The sequence below is a fragment of the Muntiacus reevesi genome, chromosome 15 (genome assembly GCF_963930625.1).
Source record: "Muntiacus reevesi chromosome 15, mMunRee1.1, whole genome shotgun sequence".
NCBI classification, from domain to species: domain Eukaryota; kingdom Metazoa; phylum Chordata; class Mammalia; order Artiodactyla; family Cervidae; genus Muntiacus; species Muntiacus reevesi.
In genome coordinates, this window is record NC_089263.1 from 52,788,033 (window position 1) to 52,801,560 (window position 13,528).

Below are 13,528 nucleotides of genomic sequence, written 5' to 3' on the forward strand. Positions count from 1 at the left end.
CTCGGAAGCCTCCTCAGCGGCAAGAAAAGACTTGAGGACCTTTTTGTATACATTGACACTCAGATCTCACCCTGCTCATTAAAGTGTTAGTCGCTCAGTCGTGTCTGACACTTTGCAACCCCAAGGGCTGTACCCTGCCAGGCTCCTCTGTCCGTGGAACTCTCCAGGCAAGAACACTGGACTGGGTTGCCATTCCCTTCTCCAGGGGATCTTCCCCACCCAGGGAATCCAACTCGGGTTTCCCGCATTGCAGGCAGATTCTTTACTGCCTGAGCCACCAGGGAAGCCCTGGCTCTTTAAAACCACCTCTAAACTCCAAGATTTAACGTGGCGGCAAAACCCCTCAATTCTCAGAAAAGAGGGCTCTGGAAGCTGCTGCTGATGGACACAGAAGGGTGAAGGGTGGGAGGTCAAGCATCAGTGACTCCCCCTGGATCCTGGTCTCTGTTCCCCCTTCAGTCCCAACACCCTCCTTTGCAGCTCCCCGCAGCCTGGGTATCAAAGGAGGGCTCACCATGGAGGGCTTACTACGGCATTTGCTCAAACATGAGGCATTTCACCTCCATCTTAGAAGCCTCATGAAGTAGCACCATTATCTCTACTTTGTAGATGAGAAAGGGGTTGGCCTTGACAAGGTTTAGCCATAGAAACTGCGAGAGGTCTAAAAAAGAAGAAGACAGGTGAACTGAAGCCCATCACTGTGACGTGATGTCGGAGAAAGAAAAAAGCCCATCTGACACCTTGAGATGCAGGAGAAGCAGAGCGGGAGGCCCCTGGGGAGGGACAGGCGGGTGAGGGGCAGGGACGGCGCCAGCTGCCGAAACCTGCTGGCTCCTCGTCCCCAAACCACCAGGACAGAGAATCGGCAGGTCCTTCTCAGGACAGGCCCGGCGAGCCCACCCCGAGGCTGGGCGCCTACCTCCATGCGGGCCTTGTAGAAGTCCACGTCGTGCAGCTTCTCCCGGCAGCGCGTCAGCTCCATCTCCAGCCTCTCCACGCGGTTCGCCTTCTCCCTCAGCGAGTCCAGCTCGTCCCGGTAGGCGCGAGCGGACCGCGCGTCCGCTGCCAGCTGGATGTTCTGGGAGACGGACAAAGACAGGGGAGCCTGGCGTGGGGGCGCCCCTCTGGGGAGGGAAGACACGGCCACGGCTCTGAAGCGCGGCGTCTCCAGGATATCCCGGTGGCCGAGGGGCGCTCCTTGCAGGACACCGCGTGGGGGGCCCACCCGCTGCCACTAAGAAACGGTCACCCCCACAGCCATGCTCAGGACGACCGGCTCTCGGCATCATCACTCTGAGTGGGAAGGAAAGCAGACTTTGCTGGGAGCGCCCAACGCTGTATTCTGAACCCCTGGGCCATAGCTACTGGGGCGTCTCAGCCACCCTGCCCTCTTGGCATGCACATACACACATACACACAAGCACAGTTACTGGGGCGTCCCAGTCACCCTGCCCTCTTGGCACGCATGTACACACATACACACAAGCACAGGTATACACAGCTACTGGGGCGTCCCAGCCACCCTGCCCTCTTGGCACGCACACACACCACACATGCACGCACACACACTACACATGTGCGCGCACACACACCTTCCCGCTCACCTCCTGCTTAACCTTCTGCAGCTCCAGCACCAGCTGATCCACCTCATGCCTGGTGTCCACGAGCTGCTCTGTCTTCTCCTCCCTGGGGGGCAATCAGAGAGACCAGAAAACGGTGAGAGGGCCTGCTGGGCACGCAGCCCACCACCCCGCGAGACCCCAGTGGGAGAAGGAAAGGAAACTGGGTTTCTGGCGGGGTGGAGGGGTGAAACTGGCACATGATGTTTGCAAAAATGTTCCTGATTTCCGTTCTTTTCCATTTTTCAGTTTACAACACCCACCACGCTCAAACTACCTCCATTGGGCACCCAGGGGCCTTCCCTCGGAGGGTACAGAAAGTTAAGGAGATGCTGGGCACAGCGGCACCATCTCACTGCCAGGCAGGCAGCAGTGCCCACTGGTGAGAGGCAGGCAGCCCCCAAGACGATGGGCAAAGTGGCATTCCCCCGCTGCAGGAAAGGAGAACAGGTTCACCAGACGGGGCAAGCCACACCCCCTCTCCAGCCCCAAACCGTACCAGTGTGTGGTCACCTGAGTCCAGAGGGGGCCTGGGTGTGGACTGGCGGGAGCCCTAACCTCTTGGGAGAACCCCGCCTCGTGCCAGCCCCAGGAGGCTAGCTGAGGGTGCTCAGTGTGGAGTCAGAGCCCTCCTGCTCTCCACAGCACACAAGCTGATAGAAACATGTATCCGCAGCCCGTGGCACAAGAGTGGAACCAATCGCCCAGCCGAGCGGGGGACTCACAGCTCCTGCCTGACGCGGCGCAGCCTGGCCTTGGTGTCCGCCAGCTCCACGGCCAGGTGCTGCTTGTCCTCGCTGGAGAGGCTGCTGGTGGGGCTGGGCGTGGACTCGGCGCTGGAGGACTTGAGGGGGCTGGGGGGGTGCTGCGCCTGGAGGTAGTCCCGCTCCTGGGTGAGGTCCACGATCAGCTGCAGAGGTGGGTGGGAGAGGGAAGGGAGAGCTTACGCCCGAACTCGGTGCACAACGGTCTACAGACAAGAGGAGCTGGCAGGGAAGAGAAACCCGGAGGAAGCAGGAGACACGGGATGTACGTTTTCGAAAAGAGACGAAATATCAAGTGGGGCAGAAACCAGGAGGGGCTCGGAGCTCTGCGCTTTGATGAATGTCCCCCTGCGCACGGGGGTCTCAGAGGTGGCCGTTCATTCGCTGCAGGGCAAGCGCCCCCCAGCCTCCCATCCCCACCAAAAACCAGAGAGAGGACCAGGGGGCCTCAGGCTGGAGACGAAGCGTAAGGACGACGAGCTGTCCCTCCTGGACCCGCCAGGCCGCCGCAGACGCACCTCCGTGCACTCGTCCCGCTCGTCGATGAGCCGCCGCAGGTGAAAGACCATGTTCCGAGAAAGGGCCTCCAGCTCCTCGGGGGCCACGTCCGGCAGCTCCAGCCACTGCAGGTCGAACACGTTCTCCTGGTTCTGGGTTACCTGCGGGCACGGGCCAGGTGCTGCAGGGGGCGGGCAGGGCACGGCCGGGAGTCCCGGGAGCATCCCCTCCCCGTGGCCGGGGGGCAGGGCCCCCGCTGACTGGTCCTCCGGACAGATTTCCGGCTGGCAGGGGGCATCTCCAGTCTGTGCAGACGGCCCTTAGCCAAACTCCACGGGCGAGTCAGGCCCGCTCTCAACACCCGCTCCGAGAGGACACGGATATTTTTATTTTTAAATAACAGCACACTGTACAACCCAGGAGAACTTCCCTAACAGAAACCATCCTCAGATATTCTTACTGTAGCATCAATTTACCACACAAAGAAAGTAAGTCCCAGGGATGCCAGGGGTAAACAGAGGAACGGTGTGTTATTTCTTACAATCTAATACGAATACAGCAAATGTTAAAAATCTTACATTAGAATGTTGGCTATGTAACAGTCTTACATTGCATTTTGGGAAATATTTCCTAATTTAAAACAATTTCTTGGTGGGGCCGGGGAGGGTGGTGGTCAAGGGGGGAGCCTCCCTGAAGTCTAGTAGTTAAGACTCTGTGCTTCCATTGCAAGGGGCACAGGTTCGAGCCCTGGTTGGGGAACTAAGATCCCACATGCTGCATGGGGCAGTCACAAAAAACAAAACAATTTTCAAGCAAGCCTGTGTCTCGTCCCCAACAGGCCATGTAAGATTGGTGGTTTTTCCCTTTCTGTCAGGTATGAGCGGAAACCCACAGCCAGGCCTACACTGGGCAGCCTCTTCAACCTTCAACTACTCTGCCGACCTGATCTTCTCAACCCGACACCCCCAGACCTGCCAAAGGAGGTAGAAGATCTATTTTGAGACCCCACCCTTTCCACTTAGAAAAATGAGTATTAGCACACTCAAGCCTCAACAGGGGAGAAAGCAAAAAGAAACCAGGGATTAACCACTCAGAGAGGCACACCAAGTATTTAAATTTTTCAGTAGCAAAGAGAAAAAAAGAATGGTTCAAACACAAATAACAACAAAAAAAACAAAGACAAAACCGTTCAGTTTCTTAAAAGACACCTTACCCCTCCCCACCTTACAAGGAAAATTTGGGGATTTCCCGGTGGTCCAGTGGCTAAGACTCTGAGCTCCCAATGCAGGGGGCCTGGGCTCCATCCCTGCTCAGGGAACTAGATCCCATATGCTGCCATCAAGAGTTTGGATGCCGCGACGAAGACACAGCACAGCCAAATAAATTTTAAAAAATGGGGACTCAGCGAATCTCAGAGAATGAGGAGGAATCTCACCCCATTGTTCAGGGCATCCTAAAGGCATGAACTAGGATTTAGAGGCTGGCTTCCAGGCCTGCTCCACACCAGGGCTATGGAAGGCCTCTGTAAAGGGGGTTCAGGGGTACAACCGCAGTTGTACACCAGGAACCCCAGGAGCTTGTAACGAAAGGCTTATGTCTCTCCTCCCCATTCTGACACTGGGTTTCCTGTGAGGCCCGGGCACCTGAATGTTTAAGAAACACCCGACTAATTTCAAAACAGTCCCCAAGCGAGCCACCGACTTTGATAATCATGCAGAACTTCTTTCTGGGCGCATACCTTTTTATCTTTTAATATCCTGCTGGTGGAACGGGGAGACAGTGAGCGGCAAAGTCCTAGCTAGTCTCCAGGACCTAGCCCCCAGATACAGTTTCAAAACACAGAGACACACAAGGAAAATCAAAAGGCAGAATGGTTCTATGGCTAGCAGGTCACTGACACGAATGGCTGAGAATATTTCCTAAAAACACTTGACTGGCTCTGCTGGTCGTCCTTCCCACAACAAGCCGCATCCGTCTCCTGCATTCAAATCCTGACTCAGAGCTTGCCACCCACAGGGCCCTGGCCGGCTGTGGAAGCCCGGCAGCTGCGCTCCCCCCGCCCAGAGCTGGTGAGGGGAGCTCCGTGTTCAGCTGCCTCTGCCAGTCACACACCTGCTCCTACGTGCTTCTGCTCATGTCTTTTTCATGCATTTATCTCAGCTGTCCAATTAGACGGAAGGCTGAACTGTATCTCCTAAGATAATTAAAACACACAAGGCTTCTTTTGTAGGAGGGTGGGGTGGAGGTCAGGGCAGTAAGTTTCAGGGGGGGCTCAGTTTCCAGGAAAACTGTCCCCCTAAGTTGATACTACCTCTGCCAAGGTCAACAGCACAGGGGCTGCCCTCAGCGCAGAGCCCCGCCTCCCAACCCCACCCAGAGGGGTTGAGTGTCCGGAGACAGCCCTTCTGAGACTCGCTGGTTTTCAACTTCCCAAGGGGTGGCGGTTGTTTCTCTGCCATGTCACTGACAGGAGCAGCGATTCTCTCTCTCCATAAAGATCAGCCATTCGAAACGGGGTGACATTTGCCAGAATACATTTTCAGGGACTGTAAATCAAATTCTGAGCCTAAACTGCTTGACAGCTCTTAAAAATAGTCTGAGTCCATATTAGGCAAGAAGAAGAGGCAAAAGACGACTTGATTGAAGTTTAAAAAAAAAAAATTTTTTTTTTTTTGTTTCAATCCCCCTTTTTAGCTTGCTGACAGCTACCTTTCCAAATAGGATCCATTTGTCGGTGGTGTCTGAAACCTTAAATTAGCAAAATCACTCATGGGTGATGTGTTCTTTAGCCTTTTCACGGGGGTGGGGGGGGGGCGGGTGGAAGAGAGCCTGCCTCCTGGGTGATCCAGGAACAAGGGTCCACAGCTAAGCACTTCCCCAGAGCCCCCCACTTACCTCCTGTATATGAGCTACGATCCCCGCCTGGGTCTCAATGTCCAGCTGTTTGATCCTTTCAATAAATTCCTCTTTCCTCTCACACTGCGGAGGGTTACAAGTGTTAATGAAAGCATTTAACAATGAGGGCCACCTGAGGCCACCAGAGTCACAGAAATACAGTTTCAAAAGGAGCCCCACGCCTGACGTTTTCTTTTATAACCAAGAAAGTTCTGCACCACCACCCCCCCACACACACCGATGTTTCTCTGTAAGTGGCTCAAACTACCTGTATCACAATCTCCGGGGCGGGGGTGGGGGGGGGGGCGGTGCTGTCTTTAAAAACACCAGTGGGTGGTACACAAACAAACTTTCCAGGGGATTCTTAAATAAGTAAAGACCAAGAACAGCTGGTTTAGGCCAGTGAGGGGGCAAATTTCATCTGTAAAGGGCCAGATGGTCAAAATCTTAGTCTGGAGAGGTCATCCGTCTAAGCTCATGCCATAGGATGCAAGCAGCCACAGGTCCCATGCGAAGGAATCAGCATGGCTGTGTCCCCATGACACTGTGTTTACAAAAACAGGTGGCAAGTCAAATTTGGCCCACAGACTGCCTGCTGATCCTTGCTCTAGATGTTCCGACACTGGGGACAATTTGCTAAGGACACCTGGCCCCAGGGAACCCCACCTGACCTCTTGCCCAAGATGCCCGGGGCTAAAAATGGTTGCTACCCAAGATGCTAGCACGTCTCTCACGGGAACCCTTTGACCTTCTGTCCCGCTGGGCTGAAAGTAGCTTCCCTCCTACATCACCGAAGTGAGGGCATCATCCCCACAAACCAAACACAAGAGCAGCCCTCTCCACCCACCTGCCCGAGCCCTACCTGGACGGCACAGCCGAGAACCAGCAACAGCACCTTCTTAATCTCCTCCATGCTCTTCCCTAGATCAAAACAGCAACACAGTTAACTAAGCTCAACTGTCTGAAAAGTTTCACCAGTGATATACACACACCTGCAGCAGGGGGGAAAAGCAGACAAGCTAAAAACAAAGCTCTCTGCCCAGTGATGGCCACTTAAGGCGTACACACTTCATCTGTTTCCTGCATATGGGTTTGTTTATTTCTTAAACCAAATAAGAACTCTTGTCCCTCACTCCTTGGGGCCCTTTTCCATTCAGAGGTATCATAAACTCTTTCCACGATGATCAGTGAATATAAGCATCCCTTTCTAGTGTGTGTGGTCAGCCAGGTACAATGGAAGAGAACCGTCCCCCTACAGGGAATACTCGGTCGACCCTGAAATAAAACTGGACTTAACCGTTCCCTTCCACCACACAAAATCTCCAACACATGAGGGAGAAGAGTAAAGTGAACCCTCCGCTCATCACCGGCTTCACATCATCAACATTTTAAACGTCTGTTCCATCCCCTGACCCCTGCCTTTTTTCTCAATTTCAATGTCTGGTTGGAGCACTCCGCAAAGCAAGTCCCAGACACCACACACATCATTTCTGATGGTCTCCTACTTACTTTGTACAAAAGCCACAAATGAATTCAATTACCCCCTTTCCAGAGACCTGACTTTTTGTGTTTTAATCTAAATGATACTACAAAGAACATCTTCTGGCTAACTCTTTTATCCGTACTTCCCTCTTTAGGATAAACTCGCCTTGCAAGGTTTTCCCACTTTCAAAGAGCTCTGCAGAAAGGCTCTGCCATTTTACTCCCTCACAACTAATATACGATAAGCCCCATGTCCCCACACCCAGACCAAGACAGTTTTACTGCTCTTCCTCAGCTTTGCCAACCAGGCCAAAAAAAAATCACATTTCATCATTTTACATCATGTCTCTTTCACTATACTTGAGGCTGTTGACTTAAAAAATAGCCACAACCTAAAAGTTGAAGAGTTATATTTTATTTGGTGAGACTTTTTAGGACTTCAAGCCTGGGAGACAGCATCTCAAGTGACCCTGAGAGAACTGCTCCGAGGAAGAGAGGGGAGGAGTCAGATTATATAGAAGTCTGCAACAAAGGGCAGGTAGTCTGAACATCGAAAGTATTTTTGTGAATTAAAGAAAACCAGGTATCCCAAGGAATTCAGTGCTTGTCTATGTATGGGAAGATGCGAGAGTCTGGGCTCACTGAAATCATTTCTTTCATATGCATGAAATGAAAGCTATCTGGGGCCAGTATCCTGTGTTTTTCACATCCCGAGTTTCTCAGTGCTCACTGCAGGGAGTGGCTGCAGCCTGAATTGTGCCAGATGGAGCAGGTATCCTTCTCCTTCCTAGTTGCCCTGGAGGGCTGGAATCGCTGATGACTGTGAGATCCTTGTCTACCGATAAGACAGAAAATATCCCATTTTTCAAGGCTAGGTGTGCCTTCATCTTACCAGTTTCAATCGCTTAAACAGAGTCAGGATATAGACACTCCAGACTTGATTTGTTCACCAGGAGGCCCCCTGATCCCAACAAGCCATAGTCTGTTTCCCAGGCTTAGTTCCCACATCTGTGAAAGGGAGGTAGCCAGCCTTGCAGGGTGGTTTTCAGGTGGGAAGTTCTCCAGTTTCCTGCCTCTCCCATTATATACTCTATTCTATTGATGTTTAGTGGAGAAGGAAATGGCAACCCACTCTAGTATCCCTGCCTGGAGAATCCCATGGACGGAGGTGCCTGGCAGGCTACAGTCCATGGGGTCCCAAGAGCTGGACACAACTTAGTGACTAAACCACCCCCCCACCACTGATATTTAGGGGAGACGTGACACGCCAGGAAAAGAGCATCATTTTCCTGAAAGACTTGCCAACACCCACTTACACTGGGCTAAAATGGTCCAAAGCATCATCAGTTACCCCGGGATGAAGAAAACCAAACTCGTGTCCAAGAACCAGTGCCGTGGTTCATTTCGGGTCCTTGGGTGTAAGGTATATACAGGGTAACCTGTCACCTCATCCTAATACCTCTCAACTGAGACACAGCTCAAAACAGCTTTTCCTGAGATGACAGCATGACGGTCAAGTCTCACAACCAGGGGCTGCGCATCCGCCTTCCTACCTCCCAGGCTGGAGGTGGGCAGGATGGGCTGGACCATGGGGTCCCTGCAGAGCACTCCGATCCCACACTCTGTTTTCAAAAAACTTCTTGATTTATTCTGGCTGTGCTGGGCCTTCGCTGCTGTGCGCAAGCTTTCTCTAGCTGCGGCGAGGGGGGCTCCCCTCTAGCTGCGGAGAGGGGGGCTCCTCTCTAGCTGCGGCGAGGGGGGCTCCTCTCTAGTTGCGGAGAGGGGGGCTCCTCTCTAGCTGCGGCGAGGGGGGCTCCTCTCTAGCTGCGGAGAGGGGGGCTCCCCTCTAGCTGCGGCGAGGGGGGCTCCTCTCTAGTTGCGGCGGGGGGGGGGGGGGCTCCTCTCTAGCTGCAGTGCTCAGGCTGCTCACTGCGGTGGTGTCTCTTATTGCAGAGCACAGGTCTAAGGTCCACAGGTTCGGGCCCTGAGCACAGACTCAGCAGTTGTGGTGCACGGGCTTCGCTGCTCTGAGGCATGTGGAATCTTCCCGGACCAGGGATGGAACTGGTGTCCTCTGCACTGCAAGACAAATTCCTAACCACTGGACCACGTGGGAAGCCCAGACTCCACACTCTGTAAAGAATCAGGTTTGGGGTTGCAGATCAGTCATGATGACCACATCTTCTCTTTGCTGGTAAGTGTAGAATTTCACCCATATTTAAAATGAAAAAATCCTCAAAGACGTGTAGATTTTTTTCACCTGAGGCCTTTAATTTGGCCTGAGACTCTAATCCATAGACATAAGTACATGGAACACTACACTGACTCACTTCTCTATTAAGGCTGAGGTGGTGATCAATCACGATTTTAGTTCTGATAAAAAAGAAAAGGAAATGCCTACCTGAGTATTAAAAACCTCCAATGAGTCTCACCAAAATCTTCCCACGGCCTCAGTGCTCATGCCAGCCCATGTGGCTGTCCTGACCTCTGTGCCTTCAGGGCCAGTCCCCAGAGGCCTGGCAAGGGTCCCTGGTAAGCCCTTTGGTGGATATAACAAGTACAGACCCCTTCCAGCCATCACGGGCTCCTCTTCCTGCATTCATTGAGCTTTCACAGGCCATGTACCTGGGGCTAAAGCCAGCGGAGCTGATACATAGGAAGAAAGCATTTTAAGAGCCTTGGAGCAGCTCAAACAGAAGTCAGGGTTCAGAGGATCTTTAGATACTGTTCACAGCTAAGGCCCCAGAGGACCTAATTATATCATACTTTGGATACTTAAACAACTTGGATGATCCCTTCTCCCAGCCTACAGCAGATAAAAACAGCAAATTCAAAGTGGACAGGAGCTCAAGACCGACCCACCGTGAGGAGCTACAGGGTAAGCTGGTTATCTGAGAGCAAGGAAGAGACAAGAGGCCCTGCACAAATACACGAGGGCCACAGTATGAGGCTGTTCAGGGAAAGAATGAAGGCCTCTGCCCCCTCAGCCTCCTGCAGGGGCACACAATGACAACCAGGACTCGTTCACTCCTTCCTTCCTTCCGTCACACCCATCACACACCAAGAGAAATCTCAATCTGACCCAGAGACCTACTGGGAGGGTATGGAATTCCAGTGGGCTAATTTTATAACAAAGGAAAAAAAAAAAAGGATCTTAAAAGTAGAGAATTCGTTTATTCATTTCAGAAATAAGGTCAGAGAATAATTATTTAAAATAAGCTTTTGGGGGACTTCCCTGGTGGCCCAGTGACTAAGACTTCCTACTCCCATTGCAGGAGTCCCAGGTTTGATCCCTGCTCAGGGAACTAGATCCCACATGCTGCAATTTGAAGAAAAAAAAAAAGGTCTCATATGCCTCAATGAAGATTAAGGATTCCGTATGCTGCAACTAAGACCCGGCACAGCCAAATAAAGTAATAAAATAAATTAAATCAGCCAAGCATTTTGGTGGGGAGCAGGGGACTAGGAAGCTCACCCCTGCCCTCAGTCACATGAAGCAGTGCCGCGCTCATTCTCACCAAGCTAAGTGAATAAAAACATTTGCTATAACAAATGTATCCTGCGATTTTTACCCATACACAGATTCCTAGCAAACTTAAAAAAAAAAAAAGACAGAGTAAGAGAGAAAAGCAGAAGTTCACTCATTTCTCATGGGAAGCTGATGCCCAATTTCTCTCAGGATTTCTGCTATTTTCAAAAGCTACCAGATTGTGGGTTTTGAATAGTTTCACAACATAACAGAGAAGACTCTCTGCTGGGTCCCTGCCAGCAAGGGCGGCTCTGTGACACAGTTAGGCAGGCAAAGAAGGAACAGACAACTCTCTCCCCAGCACCTACTGGATGCTGGGTCCTGGCTGAGCACATTCCACAGTCTATACAGTTCTCTGAGCTCAGCCCAAGTGTGATCCATCGTGTTTGACTCTGTGACCCGATGGACTGGGGCCTGCCAGGCTCCTCTGCCCATGGAATTTTCCAGGCGAGAATACTGGAGTGGGTTGCCATTTCCTACTCCAGGGGATCTTTGACTCAGGGATCGAACCCGCATCTCTTAGGTCTCCTGCACTGGCAGGAGGGTTCTTTTACCACCAGCGCCACCTGGGAAGCCCAAGAAAGCTTGGCTAAAACCAAGAAAACCGGCAATTTTAAAAAGCTGATAAATAGGGAGGGACAACTCTTCTGCAGTAAGGATCAGGCAAGACTCCTTGGCAGAAAAGCTATGACAAACCTAGACAGTGTATTAAAAAGCAGAGACATTATTTTGCCAACAAAGGTTCATATAATCGAAACTATGGTTTTTCCAGCAGTCATATATGGATGTGAGAGTTGGACCATAAATATGGCTGAGCACCAAAGAACTGATGCTTTTGAATTGTGGGGCTGAGGAAGACTCTTGAGAGAGTCCCTTGGACTGTAAGGAGATCAAACCAATCAACCTTAAAGGAAATCAACCCTGAATATTCACTGGAAGGACTGATGCTGAAGCTCCAATAGTTACATCACACCTGATGTGAAGAGTCGACTCACTGGAAAAGACTTGATGCTGGGAAAGACTGAGGGCGGGGGAGAAGATAACAACAGAGGATGAGATGGCTAGATGACATCACTGACCCAGTGGACAAGAGTTTGAGCAAACTCTGGGAGGCAGTGAAGGACAGGGACTCCTGGAGTGCTGCAGTCCATGGGATGGCAAACAGCTGGACACAACTTGGCAACTTCCAAAGGCTTCCAAAAGGAAATGACTTCTGAGCTGAGACCCCAGGAAGAGGAGAGGTAGGTATTGGGGCTTTTCAGGGAACAGCATATGTAAGAGAACACGGTACTTGTCAAGTTATAAACGCTTTGGTCTTAAGTTGGGGGTGGGTTTTCATGAGAAATGGGAGGCGGGGTAGGAAACAATATGGACCTCTGTACCTAGTGAGTCATAAGCAGCCAATGGGTGGGGGGAAGGTCGAACACATCAGACACCCTCTGCACCAACCCACAAACCCAGGGGAAATCCCAGGACAGGCTGGGCTAGTAGTTGAGTCTACGAAAAATCTTAACTTCACTGTCTGCTTCCTGGAGTCCTGACACAGAGAAACTCCCTCCAGCCTTTCTTAGTAGAAACGGAATGCACGTCGGCTGACCTAAGCTATAAATAAAGCTACAGATGTGTGCAGCCATCAGCTTCCAAAACAGAAGGAAACTAATACTGTACATGGGATAACGGTGGGCCTGGGGACAGAAATGAAGTGGGGCAATTAAAGTACACCAACCTTTAAAATGTGGAGGCTGAAAAAGAACAAGGTTGGAAAATTTCCTGACTTTCTAATCTCACGTCTGCGGCAGACATGACTAGTCAATCACAACACTTTTGTTTTCACCGAGCCTGGAAGGAAGCCTCGGAACCCTTCTGAACACAGCACTCTCCATACAGCCAGTGCCAGTCAATAAACACTGGCACATGAAATGAAACCTGTCTTCCATGCCTGGTACCTAATTTCTAGGGTCCTTTTGGTGCCAGTCTTTGATGCTCTAAGATGCCATCATTCGAAAGTTCATACATCCTCTGGATATGGAAAACCAATCTTATGTGTCAGTGATCACCTGAGTATGAACAGAGATTTAGATAAAGGAAGGCAAACAACCCTTTCCAAGAGCAAGCTCTTGCTGCTGCAAACTGCATACTGGCTTGCTGAGGCTGGAAGGCACAGTGACTTACCCACAGATACAGGGGTCAGAGGAACACAGCCACCCCACTACCACCGAGGCCCCGGGTCCATGACTCTTGAGCCAGGCTGAGCATTGAACCCTCACAACCTGGAAGGACTGACCCACTGCAGTTAATCCTGCCCTCCCCGTGTGCCCTCGTCCCTACAGACCATTCCAGTCCTTTCATGTAACACTCTATCATTTGGTTTAATCCCCAGAGCAATTCCCAAAGGCTGGTATTATCTGCGTTTTACAAACAAGAAGAGGCTCAGACAGGCTGAGCCACAGATCTGAGATTTGGTCACCACCTGCTCGCTCCTAACTCACTACCGCCCCCTCCCCGAAACTGCTGCTATTTCTGTGCATTTCCTAGCAGAGCGGGGCTCCCTCTGTCTACATTTCTGATCCCAGTGCCACAGGGCAGGTATTTCAGCCAGGATCTGCTGACTGAGGGACTGCCAGTAACCGTGAACATCACGTCTGGGTAGAAGACAAAGAGAACACAGCTTCCATCTGATTTCTTGTTGGGATGGAGACACACACATTTTTCTTTTTTTCACATTTTTCTTAATATTTTTA

At 51.4% G+C, this 13,528-nt stretch overlaps 1 protein-coding gene across 5 annotated transcripts in view; it reads right to left on the reverse strand.

Moving 5' to 3' along the window:
* CCDC88C (coiled-coil domain containing 88C) overlaps window positions 1-13,528 on the reverse strand; it is a 142,836-nt gene that overhangs the window by 57,283 nt on the left and 72,025 nt on the right. For 4 of the 5 annotated variants that reach the window (XR_010659097.1, XR_010659098.1, XM_065906109.1 and 1 more), the window contains exons 5-10: window positions 6,639-6,697; window positions 5,777-5,860; window positions 2,902-3,042; window positions 2,345-2,529; window positions 1,605-1,686; window positions 920-1,078 (exon numbers count right to left, since the gene is read on the reverse strand). Coding sequence is in view for 3 of the 5 variants with exons in the window: in XM_065906109.1 (XP_065762181.1) it covers window positions 920-1,078; window positions 1,605-1,686; window positions 2,345-2,529; window positions 2,902-3,042; window positions 5,777-5,860; window positions 6,639-6,697 (710 nt within the window). In the remaining 2 variants the exon portion in view is untranslated. Of the gene's footprint in view, window positions 1-919; window positions 1,079-1,604; window positions 1,687-2,344; window positions 2,530-2,901; window positions 3,043-4,619; window positions 4,830-5,776; window positions 5,861-6,638; window positions 6,698-13,528 lie in introns of those variants that run through there. The other variant, XM_065906110.1, reaches the window with a different exon arrangement.